Source organism: Papilio polytes, unplaced genomic scaffold (assembly GCF_000836215.1).
Source record: "Papilio polytes unplaced genomic scaffold, Ppol_1.0 DF824381.1, whole genome shotgun sequence".
Taxonomy (NCBI): Eukaryota; Metazoa; Arthropoda; class Insecta; order Lepidoptera; family Papilionidae; genus Papilio; species Papilio polytes.
The window spans coordinates 499,771-517,882 of record NW_013524823.1 but is presented as its reverse complement, the minus strand read 5'-3'; the positions used below and the strand labels follow the sequence as shown (position 1 = coordinate 517,882).

The window sequence follows — 18,112 nt, the reverse complement described above, 5'->3', positions numbered from 1 at the left end:
AACGTTCCAACTATTTGAAGAGAAAGTTCACATGCTCCACCTTATTCAATAGAAAGGGGACACAAATACAATATTGTAGGGAGTTGCGTTACAACAGCACTTATGTTGGATCGGCGTCTCGTTTGTATTGCTGTCACCGGCAAATACTGTACGCCGCGCCGCCGTTTCTAATTTGCTCTGGAAAATCGTAGACTTGGAAAATTGCATATCGAACGATTTTATTTACAAAGTGATGTATTTTACGGCAATTTGTAATGGTGAAATTTTATTGGTTGCACCGTCGTAGTACTTACTGGTCCGCGATATTAGATGCACAGAAACTTAGAAATAAATGTGTATGAGTATTACAAAGTGTTGAGGTATAATCGAAATATGAATATGGAAAGTATAATTGCAGAGTCTATAAACGGACGAAGTACACGATTTGACGGTGACTTTGCCACCTAAATCGGATCGCTCGAGTGCAGTGAGCCCACGCCCGGGTTTCTAAGCGCTCTACTTAATTCTCAAATTATAGCGGCTCTGGCGTCCGCACCCCGCTCCGCCCTCGCGCCAGCTATGCGACAGTCCCCGCGTCGGCCGTCCCTTAAATTGTTCACGTTTATCACACTCAAGTGTTCTTGAAATTTTATACGGTAAAATGATAGGAAAATGTTAGAATAGAAGATGTTTGTTAGAGTTTATAGCCTAAATTGCTAAACGGTTCTCGATGAAATTTGGCATACATGTAGAGGATAGTCTGGAAGAACAAATAAGTTACATACATCTCTTTTTTTAATTCAACGAGAAAGAAGTCGCGGACAAAATCTAGTTAAATAAAGTCATGTAAGCCGGCACGGTGAAACTGAATGATGTTTCGCTGAGGCAATTTTCCTTACGTGACAAAATTTATTGTCGCTAACAGATGTTACTAACTTGTCTCCCCGTTCGTGTAGGCACTGGCTGCGACGTGCGTCACACTCCTATATAAGTACAGACAGATTACCAGGAAAGTGTTCGTTATGGCGTAAGGAATCATCGGAGTGTTACATTTCTGCAGTTCCTGCCAACGTAGTAGCCACGGTAGCGGAGAAATAACCACGCAGAGTCGTAGGACGATAAACAGGACTGTATGTATGTCAACATCCAGTAGATAAAAATAATACATGTAAATTTCTATTGGTTGCTATAATTATGCTATAGTGATATGTTAATTTTTGAATGATTTTAGAAGTGCAATTTAATTTTGAACGCGGAAAATAAGGAACCAGTCGGTAGCTTGATAAATAAATAGCAAAACTATGTCAAGCTCTAAGTTGCCTTTTACGACATTGAAGGAAGAGTGGGTACAGTGCAAAAGTGGAGCCCCGGCAACACTTAGAAACCGTCACAAAAGACAATTTGAAAGAGCGGTTGCACTTGTAGTTCGATTGGAAAAGCACATTGTATTACTCGTGTACGTCACTTGAGCAATTTATTGAATGAAACAAGTTGGTTAAGAGTTCAAGAACAATTCTAGACATATAAACTGTATTTCCTATTTTATGGTCCTTGTTTCAAAGTGGTTGTTTATTAAGAATTGACAGAGAGAAATTGATCTACCCCATTATCTCTGAAAGATTTTCTATTAACTCAGCTTCAAAGGATTCCACTGTAATACTAAATAACTTAAAGAATTTTGCAATAAAAAAAGATATTAAAATTCCGGTAGTTCCTAAGTTTAGCGCGTTCTATATAATAAACTTCCGCTTTACTTTGTTGGTTCTTTTGATCGTGATAGAGCGTCAAATCTCTTAATATTATTCAGTCATTTACATCTCTGACGTCCAGGCCTTCTCTCCGCTTACACCGAATTTCAAATTAAAATCAAAAAAGCAATTTTAAGCATGTATGCTCTTTTAAAGTCCTCTGTCAAAGATTTTAGGCAGATTGAATTATTTATTTTACTTGTATCGTTTTTGATTATTTTATACCGTAATGCAAGTGTTACCGGGTTTTAAAATTGACTTTTAAGTAATATTAGGCCGGTAGATGGATCGACTCAATTACATCTTCAATATCAAAACAAACAGCGGTGATAGACTTCCTTTGAGATAAGTCAACGGTTACCAACACGCATTAAATTCTTGATTCATATATATTGGTAACTATAATTTCGGGTTGTAAAGTATTAAAATGGATTTTCAAACAGCATTTTTATTATACGAAGTCGCAGAAATGTTTTTGTTGCAAAATTTTCGATGCAGATTTGATTATGAGGTACAATGAACTCAAATGATAATTACTGAATGCGACATGTTTTCAATTCACATTATTTGTATTCATTTCTCTTCCATTGTTTAAATTTTTCAATAGTTTGTTTTAATGTAGAGATAACTATCTTTATAGTAAAAACTACAGCACGGTACCTGGCCCCGGCTGCCCGTTGACCTAGAAAGCTGAATCATCCCTCCGTAATAAAGAGCCCGGAAAATCGCCTTATTCTTTTCTCACACCATGTGAAGAAAAGAGATAGCTAATACCCGTATTAGCGATCGTACAATGTTACTTATACTTATCTTACACATGTAGGATATTTTTAACTTTCCCAGCATTTTAATAACTAAGTTAATATTAATGTTCCAGATTTTGAAATGATTATGTATCTAAATGATAAAAGTAAATTACTACAAAAGATTATATGAAAATTATTCTTTTAATAAATCTAAGATGACAATTATGTAAGTATATACCTTATAGTAGCGAGAAAAAGCAAGTACCTACGGTGGAAAGCGAACACGTAAAATTTAGACGGAATTGTGAGAAAATACGGGTGTGGTGCCAGCTGCGAGACGGTCCTACTTGCAAGCGACTGTACCTCGTGTAGCAATTACCGATCATGTAGAAAATTACACTTTAGCTACTAGCAAGGTTTATGTAAATGAATGTTGGTAAAAAACGTAGGAGCAAAATAACTTGTTTGTTTCTTGACAACCTTAATATGTATTGTATAATACAAAAAGGTTGATTTTAATTCATGAGCACACCATTATATTTTCGCCGCACATCCAACTAAGAACTCCTGTAGTAAAATGTAGATACGTCACTGCCATACTATTAACCGTAGCCGCAAAAACTCTTCTAGTTCTTCATCTTTCATTTAATTGGGGTGATTATTAAGAATGTTACAAACTACATCAAATTATTAAAATGAAAAAACAAATATCGAGAATTTTGATGAGAAAACATTTAACATAGAAAAGGTAATTTTAAAGACAAATACGAAATAGACGTTATACCGACCCTACGAGAGTAGGATAAGGTAGGGGAGATGATGACAAAAAGGGGTTATCTCATGTAAATGTTTAAGTAAAATTTTCAAGTAATTCTGCAAAAGCAAATAAAATTTTTCATACAACTTATCTGTATGTATGCTTCATGCGGTGTGTCTGGTCAGGTCCACATATCAGTTACATGGTACTGTAGGATACACACGCCGCAGGGCGGATTCGTAATTTTTGACGCGGGAGAGCGTGCACGTTCTGATTAATTGAATTGATTTCTCGTCTGCCATCCGGAACTGTTCAACTGGACCGTTGAAATTGAATTTCACAGCAAGAGGGACGTCACGCAAAATACATCCGACGCTCTACAATTTTTTAATTAAAAAAAACTGTTACTTAACTGTAAAAACGTTATTTAAAAATTGTATATGGAAAAAAAATCTTGTATTGCTGCTTATTTTCATTCTGGTCAAGTTTTAAGAGGAAGGGAAGCATGGGTTGCCTATATACTTAGATAATAGAAATCATTCTACGAGACACGCTATCTTTTGTGAAATGCAACACATTTATTTATTTAATTCTCGCAAGATTTCAAGTGTGCAGGTACAGTTTTTTGTTGTTAAAAAATCGCAACTTCGTTCCTACAGTGAACACGTAATAGCAGTTTTATTGTTGCTCCCGTTCCGCGTTTAGAGCACTCCACGTTTTACGTAATTTTCCATTGTTTAAACCTTTAAAACTGAAATAACAGAGTTTCAAATAAATCTTAATGACGTAAATTTGTATTTGGGTTATACAAGAACTAAGGTTTCGTAGTCCGCTTACTTTTGAATCAATCTACGAGTAGTAAGCGGCCGGGTACCATGTGAAGGTACGTCAACAACGCTATAGAGGGATATTCCCCTCTTCGGCGGGGTTATGGTAAACGGGCCTAGGGGTGGTGAGGGGAGAGGTGTGGGCGGGGGAGGTGAGGAGCGGGGCACCCCCAGGGTGTGTAGGGGTCGAGATTCAACTGGTGCAATGCGGCGTACCCCTCCGCTCATCCCACTGTCCGGGTTTGTTTTGCTATTGTACCCGCGGCGCACAGTTGGCACGCTACGCGTTGATTTTGTTGCGTTTGTTTTGTACCAACCGCCTTAAATGAGGGTAGCTCTGCTATTACTCTATTTGCTTTTTTCTTCTTACGTCCGTGACGACTGTTTATTGTGATTGGCTCATAATTAATATGCGTATGTCGATTGTTTTTAACATTTTTTTAACATGTATTGGGTGTTCTTGTATAAAAGTGAATCAATAATAAAACATAGTTTTAATTAAGTTATATTTCTTAAAACTAACATATAAATGACAAATCAAAGTTCTAGAGTTGAAAAAGTGTTAAAATAATTGCTGCAAAGTCAGCGAAAATTTAATGTCGCACCACCTTTTACGAGCTATTATTCAACTTCGCCGGTTAGTTCGTTAGTAAGTTTGTTAAAGGCGAAGTTTTGCAAGGTTTATTTAAAGTGTTGGAACCGCATATCCGAGCTACTCTCACACCTCGTATGTCCATCGTACTACTTCGAAAACTTCACTATTTACTTAAAATTATTATTGTTTTACTTTAAGTGTTAGTTTAAATATTTTTTAAAAGTCAATAATAGCGGTTTTCGATAATAACTAAAGTACTATTTAAGTAAAAAGAAGAATAAAGCGACTGTGTCAATTTTAGAAATGTTCAAGATTATTTTATTTCTACTGGATATATTGTTTATAGACCGACTATATTTATCTCTCCCGGCGGGTACATGTGAAATTAAATTATGATAGCTCAATAGCGCTCTCCTTTATGCCATTTTCTATGTCCATGAAACCTAGTACGACGAGCATTTTCTGACAGAACCACGAGAAAGCAGCACTTCTGACTAATGTTAAATTCTACTAATTACTATGCTTTTCACCCGATAATTTAATAATTGATTCGTGGAAATTAAGATGGATGGATGTTTGCTAGAGTTTGTAGCCTAAACAACTGAACGGATCTCGATGAAATTTGGGATAGTTGTAGAGGATAGTCTGGAAGAACACAAACGCTACTTGCTTTTCAAAATTTTTTTACACTGACGGAGTCACGGACTTAGGCTAGTACATAATATATATTTAAGTTTCGATCGAAAGTTAGATTCGACAATGCAATACTGTACAAAATGTTTGTACTTAATATGTCGAGTATCAAAACCTTTTTATTACCTATCAATTCTTTCTCAATCTCATACAGCATCTAACTTATTAAAACTTTCGTGAGACATTATACTATATAAATTATAACACGGCTAAACTCACGTGATAACATTCGGTGTAGGCACCGACAGTTTCGAACCCGTTGGGGGTCCTTCTTCAGGGTGAGTGATTAATCGGGTATACTTGCTAGCGCGTCGCGACGGTCACTGCGTGCCCTCGCCCGCATCGCGCGTTTCGACAGGGCGGGGGGCGCGGGGGGTGCGGGGGGTACACTATTCACTATGTGCGTCGGCGCAGACGAGCTCGAAACTGACGTGGTGGTGTTATTATTATTAACGGGGGCACAAAATACACTTACAATGTCCACTAAGTTGTCTTCGACATTGTCGATCTTATTCCGCTTCGCATTCAGCAGCACGGGTTCCCACGCGGGTGGCAGAGCCCAACCCTTGTCTCTATTATAATTAGGCCGACGGCTGATTTCTATTGCCTCACGAAGCTTGCGGGATACAAAATGCTTCTCGCGGGCTAGCTCTTTCACTTTGTCGAACCTAATATAATGTGACATATCGGAGGCAAGGGCATGTTCCGCCACCGCCGAGGCGTTGCTGTCGAGCTTGCGAATGCTCCGGATGTGTTCCGTGAGTCTAGTTTTTATGTTGCGCCCCGTTTCTCCGATGTAGTTCCTACCGCAATCGCATGGAATTTCGTAGACCCCAGGGCTGTCCAGAGGGTCCCGGTCTTTAGGGGACCGCAGTATTTTCTGTATTTGTGTCAGGGGTCGGAAAATGGTCCTGATGCTATATCTCCGGCGTAACAGGTGACCAATTCGGTCCGTTATCCCCCGCACGTACGGCAAGTATGCCGGGACACGCTCAACATCCTGTGGCCGTCCTTTGCTTGATGTGTTTGCAAGGCGGTAACTCTGCCGCCAATTATAGCCGTTGCTCTCTAACACCTGTCGTACGTGTGACAATTCCGACTCAATAAACTGTGGATCACACAACCGAAGCGCACGGTTGATCAAAGTGCGTGGTACTGACGACAGATGTGAGGGGTGATGGTGTGAGTCGGCTCTTAAGTAACGATCTGTGTTGGTCGGCTTTCTGTATACCGTATGTACAAGATTTCCAGTGGGTTCCCGCTTTACTAGAACATCCAAAAACGGAAGAGTTCCGTCCGTTTCCTCCTCCTTTGTAAATACAATCTTTGGATGTATACTGTTCAAATGGTCCAACAACAAGCTTAAGCCTTGTCTTGTAACAATGGCAAACACATCATCGACATATCTCCACCAGTATCTGGGTTTGATTGGAGCCGTTCGTAAAGCGTTATCCTCAAAATGTTCCATAAATATATTGGCCACAACCGGTGCTATTGGAGAGCCCATCGTCACTCCATCCACTTGCAGGTAGTAATCACCTCGCCTGTCGGTGCCTACACCGAATGTTATCACGTGAGTTTAGCCGTGTTATAATTTATATCATACAGCATCATTCATCTGTACTCTACTTGCAAAACAAAAAGGTATCAAAGTGTTAGCGTCAAAGTAATTCACTAACAAACAAAATTAAAAAGTGTAGTGAAAACAATTTGAATACGACAACGAAAACATGAACACTTCGGTAAAATCATAAAGCTGTATGGAGCCCTGAAGGCTTCAGTTCTGTAAATGCAGCCATTGTGAGAAGGCAAATACTTTTGAGGAACAAATGTTCAGAATTTCAAAGTTGCGGCATTTTATGTAAACAACATGTTGAACTTGCGAGACCGCGGTTCGCGCGGCGCGGCCCGACCGCTCAACTCAAATATTTATGTATAGGTACGTGTGCTAGACGAAAACCAATGTGAACTGCATTTACATTTTAAACAGGACTTTATATATGAATGTACTTGTTTAAAGGAAAGAGATTGTTTTTAAAACAAAATTTATATTTTTGCAGCGCTGTAAAAGAGGGTGTCTGAAATAAGGAATTTATACGAACTAGGTGGTACTAAACCTGAAAAAAAGTTATCATTCCGAAATAACCAAAATAAGATAGATATTCCTTCCAAGTAATTAGATATTTTTATATACACTTGTCTTCTCTTTATCTCGTATAAAAAATCGCACCACTTGAATTATTTAAATCTTAATCTCTAATGATTTAGATACAGTTAAAAAACAAATAGACAGATACCATCTTCTGCAGCATTATACATGGAAATTATTAAATACAACACTAGCTGTTCCCGTCCGATTGTGCGATTTCATCAGCATAAAATTATTTTATTGTTTACATGTGTCAAATTGTCAATTGCAAATGTCAAAATGACATGACATGACAAAACTTGTCAATCTTGTTTCCTTGATATTGGCAGCAACTTATGGTCCCAACATCAAGGAAACAAGATTGCCAAGCTTCCCACATTAGGGTTTTTATCCAAAATATTTACCCCCTAAGTTTAATGGCGTGAAAATATATAGCCTAAAGCATGAAGTAAGTTTTTTATAAAAAAAAAATATTCAAAAAGATGCTGTAATTGCTGACATCTTAGGCAACAAAGAAGTGTGTGTTTACGCTTTATTATAATAGTATAGATTATAATATCAGTATATAAGTATAATAAATAAAAAATGTAATATTATAACTACAATAATAGAGCTATAAGGCTTTTTTCCTTTGTAAGACAATGTTCAAATACTCGATATGAAACTACTCAATCCGACGGTTTGAAATTCAAAGACCTCACGTTCGAAATATGCAAATATAAAACTATGATAGGTTCTAGCAAACGCTGTCACTGTTCGTTTTTGTGAAATTGTACTACGTTATACCGAAGTTAGTTACGACCCGCGGTCACTAAAAAACCAATTGCAAAAGCAATATGCAGTTATGATTACAAAAAACCGAGTTGCGTCCAATTATGTTAGGGCCTTCCTATCGAAATGTGAAATACGAAAAAATCATTACTAGTACCATACGTGGTATTTTATATCTCTACACACAAACTACATACAGCCATATGTCAATTAATCTTTTTCAAAATTTGATTTAAAGAGTCCGACAAATAAAAAACTTACAACGCACGTACGTACGTACGTACTCGTACTGACCAATCAAATCAATTAACGTATCAAATATTGTAATACTTGTATTAGAACATTATTGATATCTATATTTTTAAAGAGAATGAGTAATAATGTTATTATAATACAAGTGTTACAACAGTGGAAACTCATCATTATGTTATTTGATAACAAAAAAATATGCAAACCGTTTAAAATTCCATAATTGATTTTCGATTGGCGAGGTCTGTCGACATGTGCTTCGCAAATTCATCAATTTAATTAATAAACACGATAGTTCCCAGAGTTTTTCAATTAAAACCACAATAGCTTTTCATTTAAACGTTTACGTTTGTACAACGCTTTTTCGACGCTGGTAGAGAATTAAGAGGGGATTCAAAGCGGAATGAAAATCATAATTTCATTCTCTCAAATTATTCTCAATTGTGAAACGGTTTATACAAAACAATTAACGCCTGCATGAACATAAGTTTAGATATTAGAAGGTTTAACTCAAAGACGAAATTCAAGTGTGAAGCGAACAAAGTAAGCGGGATTTGTGGCAAATTATTTTACATAAAGCCACCGGGAAAGCCGCTTACATTTGACGCGAGATAGAAATACCGCGCGGACACCTGCGAGACAAATGCATTGACACAGCTAACAAAGCTAGAAGTTTAACGTCCTAGATAAAGTTGTTACCACTACACAGGCAAGGGAATGAAACGACAGAATACAACAGAGTTTCGAGCAATAGCAGACAAAGCGATCCGAGGTCCGTTCCATTTCAAATTTTCCTTCTTTTCAACAAAAGTTTCGTTCATTTTTCATCAGGGTGAGCTCGATAAAAACGACTATTACGCTTAACCGCCTACTGAAAGGGCATTAGCCTGTCTTTTTTAGCTAAATTTGAAGAAAGTCCGACATCGTGAAATGTCTCTCACATAATATTGACAACGACGGACTTCAATTATTACTTTCTTGATATTAATTTTTGCCCCGATAATGTTTTTTGAGATATTCTAAAGATGATATTTTAAATTTACTTTGCTTAGGTGGAGTCGTTGTCAAGCTCTGGTTTAATAATGTAAAAAAAATTAAAAAAAATTATTTGTAGAAGTAAAAGGTAAAATTTACATTTTTTATTGTATATTTAACTATAATACTTGTGATGCCTGTTTTACCTAATCCTAGTAAAATGTAATATTTTTAATAAGCATAGGTGATTTTTACAATTTTCTACTGATGTTATTTACAATAAACATTATTGTTAATATGTCATCATCATCAGCTCACTATACGTCACCACTCTGTTGTGTATAATCATAAGCAAAATGGAATATGTAAATTATATTATCATAATTTCTTTGGGCATGGCCTATGCAGAAAATAGGAAGTACTGATAAATGACAATTTGGTTTTGAAAGCGGAATTATATGCGCTTGTAAAAAAATAAATGACGTTAGAAGGAAAACATATATAACCATCAACTCCCGCGACCCAGACAGTTTTAAAATTACAATTTTTTATTCAAATATGATTGTCCGTCGTGTGCCAATATCGTTGAATTAACATTTTGTGCAGCCGTGGCACAAATCATTGCTGTTCCTGTCAATATCAACCTCGTTTTAAATTCCAACAACCTAAATGCTCTTTAATGTTTAATAATCTGGTCCGGATATGTCCATCATCTAACGTATTCTGTAATGCCCTTTTGTGTAATACTTCGTATTTTGTATATGAAAGTAGTAACTCTTCAATTTCGCCGCATTGTTAACTGATCATTATGAACATAAGCGACTATTTAAGTTACCATTAAATGAATACGTGTAGCAGATAGTATAATTTAATTGTTTCCATGTGAACTTCTCTTGTTTTAATCTGCGGACGTTGAAAGGGTACAACGGCGAGAAATGGACAAAATACATTTACCCTATGCATTTCGAAAACAATACGATTAAATTTACGGCTGCGTTACAAATGCTCGCCGCGGTCTCGCTATTGGAATAAACAAGCGACACGGATTCCTGTTTATTATTCTATGAATTGCATTCGTGAATCAAAAGTGGTTTACAGATGTATTTATTTATTATTGTCCACTCACGATAGTCATAGCAATCGTAGATAATATGATATTTTTTTCTTTATAATTGAGTATTGATCAAATAGTATTTAAAGAAAATCATTAAAGGATTTTTAATTATTCTTTCATTGGTTATATTACATTCACGAATTAGGTTATTGTAGTGAATTATTTATTATTATTATTTATTAATAAGATAAATAATCAAAGTACATATTTATGTTTATATTTATAGGCGAAAAGGAACCAATTAGGCAAAAAAGCTATAAAAACATCGCGTAATTTTTTTGTAGATGGTACGGAAATATAATGCAAAATGTTTTATAACAAAGAGTTAAATTCTAAATTATTAATTAAATTTAATTTATGAAATCATAGTATCATGCTGTTAGTAACTAAAGTGGACTACATCAGTGCAATATCCAGCAATTTAGAAGCGATCGACGTTAAGTAGGGAGGGCAACGATTATATCGGGCGTCGCATCGACAAAATGTAGAGCCCGGGTAACAGGGCTCGTTTTCAATTAATTGAATGACGTCAATAAATTGAGACTAGCATCAGCTGATTTGTTTGAACACCAAATTGAACTAATGACGCGTTAAATCTATTTAGCAGTTACGGTTCATGTCCATAATACATATATGGTTTTCACAAATTTTACAGGACAATTTGTGAAATATTTTATTGAGTTATGTTAGATTTTATGACAGACGTTACTAGTATTTTTCAAAGCGGACGATAACGTTCCTTTGTGGGCGCTGGAGGCTTAGAAGAGGGCGGCAAGGGGCCAGAAAAATTGGGGGGCGCTGTGGTTTTAATAAATGTTAATAAAAGTTTAAAAAAAATAATTAAAATGTTATAACATTTACTTCATAACATCACTACAACACAATCAGAAATAACAAAATTAAAAAAAACAGCAAACATAACATACAGTAATTACAAAACAATAACATTGTACTCAAATAAAAAATATAATGAGCATTACAGTGCTGACCGGATTGGGTCCACGCTCAGCTTTGAATGCTGTCTGTTACTCACTGAAGTACCCAGGGCTGATCTTCCGCGAGTTAGACGACATGACTTTGGGAACTTTTTGTGAATATGATTTTGACATACTTGAGTGTTTAAACAAATGCCTTCATTTAGTGAAAGCTTGACATAGTTACAAAGTGTCAATTATATTTTGCAACAATAACAAATGAATATAACAAACCGTTTTTATTTAAAATTGCTTTGCATTTAGTATCAACATCAACTTGCAACTCTATGAGCCATTTCATTTGAAATAACTCCCTTTGTAAGCATATCCTATTTAACACAATCCATACTTTCTTCGGTCTTCCTTAACCATTATAACCATCTTTATTCATTCAATATATGCAAACATAAACATTTTAGAACGGTACAAGGTAAAGCGCTGCTATGTAACCTAGATTTTAGATATTATGTAATTTTCTCAAAAGTTGTGATATGTATTTTTAAACAAATATACTGTTGTACAGATGTGATCCGCGCACAAGATTATCTATCGTTCGTCGAAACGGTTTCCATTGCCTAATCCCCAGCTGGGGAGCGAGTTTCATTTACTTTATTCGCTCAGTTGTAATCTTCTCTATTCGCAAAGCTTATGTCATGACACTTGGATTTCTATTTATATATATTTTCCTTTATTATGTCGACGGGGTAAGTGCTTCGCCTGACGCTGGCTTAAGTGCTCACAACACAAGAGTGTTTGTTCATTCGCTAACGTAAGTCACTGACAATTCAGGTGGCTTTACATTTCACAATTTAAATTATATTTATTGTACTTTAGTTAATTGCAGTGTATAAAATGTTTAAATTACTCCGAAAAATTGGTTTGTAGAATTCGTTTTTTGTTTCAATTTTTAAACGCTCAGTTCTGACAGTTATAAGTATTCTAATCGTCAGTTGAACTGCTTAATTCAAGTTTTGCTTCCACACACACAGTTTTAACTGTTAGAACTGAGCGTCTGTACCGGGTTTACTATAATGGTTGTGATTTTGATATGTATATTGTAGCAATGATTTGGTCAGTACTAGTAATTGTGAAATGGGGAACAATGCCGTTGATTCATAAGGTGCGCTTGAGCGTAAAAGACGGTACGACCGTTATTATTTCTCTTCCGCACTTCACTTTTTGAAAGTGACTTGGTAGTTAGGGTATTGCAAGGAGCGCTACAGGTTGTGCGCTGCGCCACAGGTTGCCTGCAAGTTATTAACGAAGGCCGCGGACCTTCTGCCGCGCACCCCTCGCGTTCCCCCCGCGCGCGGCTTACGCCGGCAGCCCCGGTCCCCCAACGCCCCGACGCCCCAGCGCCTCACACCACTACTGAAGCAACCTTTACGAAATTTTAACGATTCGTTCATATTTTTGCGACAGCATTTTACAATATATTTTATAAAAGATTACTTTCCTACTTTAAGAAGAAATTATTGACTAAGAAAACGGCAGCACAGAAATTAATCAATTTATTTGTTTGCAGGATACACCGACGAGCAGCCTTCCACGCAATTTACGGCACAGCTTCCGTGCGAGGTGAGGCCGGTCTTCGGCCCCGGCACCGTCTTGCAGCCGGCGCCTCAGCCTGTCTCCTATGCCCTTCTGCACCTCTCTACATCCGATCCGTCTCAACCAACTTTCTTCCAAGTACAGCTCCAATCTTCGCCTATCTCCCCCCCTCCGCCACCGGCGAGCGGCACGTCTCTTTCCGTATGCTACACCAGTACGGGTGCAATATTGTCTTTGCCACCGAAAAAGAAAGATATTTATCGCCCCTACTGCCTCGGGGATCATGCGTTTCTACACCGTGCAGAGGAGGACCTCAACGCAGCACACGCGATACTGGATTTGAGTGCACACGCTGTATTTCTATCGACGCAGCCACGACCTGAGCCGGCGCCTCCCGAACCGCCGCCTGCACAGCCAGACCCTCCGATTCCGGAACCGCCGCCGGTCAAGCGGACTAGAAAGACCATCGCTTACACCTACGACGCTTTCTTCGTAAGTGACGGTCGCTCAAAGCGACGCAACGTTGTCAACGCCCCGGAGGAATGCGCCCAGCTGCCCGAGCAGAAGTCCAAGTACACGTGCAACGAGTGCGGAAAGCGGTACGCAACTTCTTCAAACCTCTCCAGACACAAGCAGACGCATCGTAGCCTAGACTCAGTGGCGGCCAAGCGTTGCGGTGAATGCGGCAAGGCATACGTTTCGATGCCCGCACTCGCAATGCACGTGCTTACACACCAACTGTCCCACGTGTGTGGCGTGTGTGGCAAACTGTTCTCGCGGCCCTGGCTGCTTCAGGGCCACCTGCGCTCCCACACCGGCGAGAAGCCATACGGCTGCGCTCATTGCGGTAAGGCGTTCGCCGATCGCTCCAATCTCCGTGCACACATGCAGACACATTCGTCAGATAAAAACTTCGAATGTTCGCGTTGCCATAAGACTTTCGCACTCAAGAGCTACCTCAACAAACACCAGGAAGCAACTTGCGTGCGCGAAGACGAGTCGGCGCGCGTGCTCGAAGAGGAGCCGGCGCCGGCCGCGGCCTTGCCCGATCTCTCCGACGCCGCTACCGAGTAGTGACCGCCTCACCACTCGAGACGCATCTTGGGACCGTAATCTCTGCCGTATGTTTTACATCTTAACGTAAAGTATTACAATATGAATTTAGCTTGTTAGAACTATATTAAATGTACAATTTGCAATAAGAAGAGGTCACGACCAGCGCTGCCGTCGATGAAGAAGGAGCAGCGCCGGCCGGGGACTCGCGATCGAGCAACGTTTCGCAAACAACGAATCACGTATGAACCCCGTAGCGCCGACAGCGGCGGCATTAGGCCGTAGCGACAGACGTCCGGATTAACATTTAGTTATGTATATAATTATCTATAAATTATACCCTTATATACATAGAAGTAATGGAATACGAATAAAACTAATATCTTTTGTAGGTGACTTTTACAACCGCAACGTAGGTTAGAGAGTATTACGGTGTAAGTTAAGCGTCTAGATGCGAGAGCCGAGCGCCGAGACCGTGCGGGTAGGGGCGGAGCGCTCGGGCGCACGCGTCATTTGTCTCGGTAAAGAACTTGCCAAAACTTTCCGTCCGAAGCTCCGCAGCGCCGCCGCCATAGCGTCGCCGTCGCGCCGCCATGGCGCCGCCGTCGTGCCGCCATCGCGCCGCATTCGCACCGCTAGCGCGTCGTTATCTGCAAATGTATGACAACACGCCGTATGACCTACGCGCGTCTACGGATACAGCTACGGTATCGCCTGAACTGCGTAGCAGCGACCTTGCTCTGGCCGCTCTGCTTGGGGAACTTTCGATATGAAAATAATTAATATAGGGTAGTAAATCCAAAATAAATAAAAACTCTATAATTGCGAATTTAGGTATGTATTTATTTTTCGATAGTTTACAGTATTTGTTATATGACTTTAAATTTGATATGTTCAATGTTACTTTTATATAAGTCCCATGAAATTGTAGAATTTCAGATTCAGATTATCATTTAACTAAATTACATAAAGTTTAAGACATTTGACTTTACTTATGACTTTAACAAACAAAACATAGCCGTGAAATTGTTTAGCTACAAACTTCGAAATGTCCCCAAGTTCATGACAGTGCCTTAACGGCGAGCAGTCAAAGGTACATACGTATAGGTCCCGGGACCGTCCCGCGCTACGTATTAATAATTTAGTATAAGAAAACCTCTTCCACCTAGCCGCCCTTACAAACAATCTAGGAATTCAATTGTAACACGCGATAGTTGAACACGATAAATGGCCATCTGTAACAAACCCTTTGTCAATAAGGCGAAAGTCACGAACGAATGCATAATAAATGACACGACATTACAAAAAAAATCGTTATAGCCTTGGCCTAAGTCAAGGATACGATTGAAGCAAACGATAAAATATTTCTTTTTTCATAAACACAATAAGAATCACAACTAAATAAACAATCGACTATTAAATTAAGAATGTTTCCAACACAATTGCAAATAAAGGCCGCTATAGACGCTCAGCTTTTACTGACTGTCTCAATAAAAAGGTATCTACTATTATTTTATTTTACCACAGTAGCTTATCGTCTAATGAGGAAATATATACACCATAGATAAAGTAATGTCAACAAAATGCGACATACTTCAACGACACGTGACTGGTCTTATAGAAACGTAGGCCACGAATACGCACAACGAACGCTTGATCGTCGCATCGCAAGCATTGTTGCATTTGTCGCTCATATATGACCACAGTCTGTAATAGCACTACATATTATACATAGTTATATAGTTATATTAATAGGGCGGCGTTTGGGACAGGTTGAACTGCATGAATCAATTAATAAGCCTTTAGTTTGTGCGAGTGTTTAGAGACAAGTCAAATATAACTGGCAATAATTTAACGTAATTTAAGATAGTGTTAATTCTAGGTTTAGGGAGACGAGCACGAGGTGTTCAGTAAGAAATGGGTATTCGAAAAAGCAATAATAAAGTAGATATTCAAGTCGCGCACTGCTGTCATGGAGACGCTGCAGACTTTTTCCTACCTTATCCTTAGAGTTCCCTAGTTCCAGTAGTTCTCACCCTATTCTCCCCGTTCTCCCTCCTTCTTGGAACACAATTCCCCATTCCCAACAGCACTCTTACTCTGACTTAGCTATAAATAGCGATAGATGGAATTACTTTCCTTGATCCGTCACTACGTCAACCTAGATAATTCCACAGTCAATTTATTAAGGAATTTAATTTCAATTGGTCAATTAAAAAAAATCCCTTTTATAATTATATTAACGATTAATTTATTAATTCGTTATTTTGGATTTCTAAATTGGTATTAGAATAGTTTTTTCGTAGTTAATTGGAATGCAATAATTATTGTCAATTTAAAAGGATAGCAATACGTAGTTGATGAAAGGGAGATTTCTCATTCCTAGTTATTATATTCCTCGAATGTCAAGTGATCCGACTCGACGTAGACGTAGTGCCACATAAACTTAACATAGTATTAAATAGCCTAACATTATATTCACAATAAAACAATGTATATTTACCAGACAATGGTTGCGCGTAATAAGCAATATTAGTGTAAGCAATACTTTAGGGTGAACGTAGTTTATGTTATTTTTTAATCTAATACATATTTTGGTAGATATAGAGGTTTTGGTGCTTGTGAGTACTTACTATATTTAAAATTTTTTGAAGTGAATCTAACATCGAATAATGTGTAAACAATTAAAATTGTGATAATTATTTTCAAAATTATGTAAATAATCTGTTAAAGGTAACTACTGAATGTTACAAACCCTTCAATTACGCATAAAAAAAATTCACGCGTTTATTAGATTTAAGACACTATTGTGTAGAAATTAGTTTATGTATCTACGGGGGGTGTTCAGAAAGTAATGGGAATCAAACATTTTATGCGATGTTTATGTTAAAATTCAATTTAATATTCTATCCTTATCTCCAAACAAGTCGATAAATTTAGTCCATTCTTTTTGTAATCGTAAAAACCACTCGAGAAAAATATTTTAAATCTGTCAAAAAGAGTTTATCACTACTAAAGTCATTTAAAGTCAATGATTTAAATATAAGTAGCCTGGGTACAGAATTACAGGTTGTGCGTTTGAACAATTCGAATCCTGCTTTTCAAATCACTGCTGTTACAATATCAGATTGTGCGTGGGCACATTTCTCTCGTCAAACAAGGGTTTAGTTCTCAATTTTCCTGTCCTTTTCATCTTTATTTCGCCTCTCTATAACTGTTGAAGGCTAACCATATGAAAGCCCAGTAATCTCAGCTAAAAATGATCATATGAACCGCTCAGATCAGCTAAAAGATGAAGGCTAAATGGGATACCACTCCTTCTTGTAGTTTTTTCAGTTTTTTTAGCGTTATAATAAAATGTAAAGTGAAAGCTTTGTACACTTTTTTAAGGAATTGCGCGAACGGATGAATGAACGAGAATTTTGACACAGTTAACGTTTATGAGAAGAAGATGTGTGTATTTGTAATCAAAAATAAAAAGAATAAAAAAATTATAACTTGAATTTCGATAATTGGGTGACCACTTTTTATTATAAATTCTCCATTACTTATTGATTGCTCCTTGTAGATATTTACTCCATCGCAAAATTCCCAGCGAGTCAATTTCTTGCTGCCCAAATTACACTAGTTGTCACATTATTTAAATTCTCAGTAGAAATTGTAAAAAAATGCTTTTAAGAAGTTCTGAGACAAATATATTCAAATATTTATACTAACGTTATGGTAATTGTAGGAATTATACAGTAACGATTAGTATTAAAGAAACCAACTTATATACAAAAACCTACATTTAAATGTAAATATTTCCCCGTGTACCAAGTTCCCTTCTTTACAATTTTTATAGACTTAGTATGTAACTAATAGTATCTTAATGAATAGCAAAATCATTATAATCTTAGATTTTAATGGAGAAAAAAAAACAATCTACTTT

General features: G+C 37.6%; 2 protein-coding genes across 2 annotated transcripts; one reads left to right on the top strand and one right to left on the bottom strand.

The window, feature by feature from the left end:
- Nucleotides 1-5,631: 5,631 nt before the first annotated feature.
- On the bottom strand, nucleotides 5,632-6,852 carry LOC106111791. The gene has a single exon (XM_013293945.1). It carries the CDS (start codon nucleotides 6,850-6,852, stop codon nucleotides 5,632-5,634), a length of 1,221 nt encoding a protein of 406 aa, XP_013149399.1.
- Nucleotides 6,853-12,679: 5,827 nt separating this feature from the next.
- On the top strand, nucleotides 12,680-14,536 carry LOC106111781 (transcriptional repressor scratch 2-like). The gene is made up of 2 exons (XM_013293934.1): nucleotides 12,680-12,719; nucleotides 13,103-14,536. Exons 1-2 carry the CDS (start codon nucleotides 12,680-12,682, stop codon nucleotides 14,200-14,202), a joined length of 1,140 nt encoding a protein of 379 aa, XP_013149388.1. The 3' UTR covers nucleotides 14,203-14,536.
- The last annotated feature ends 3,576 nt before the right edge of the window (nucleotides 14,537-18,112 follow it).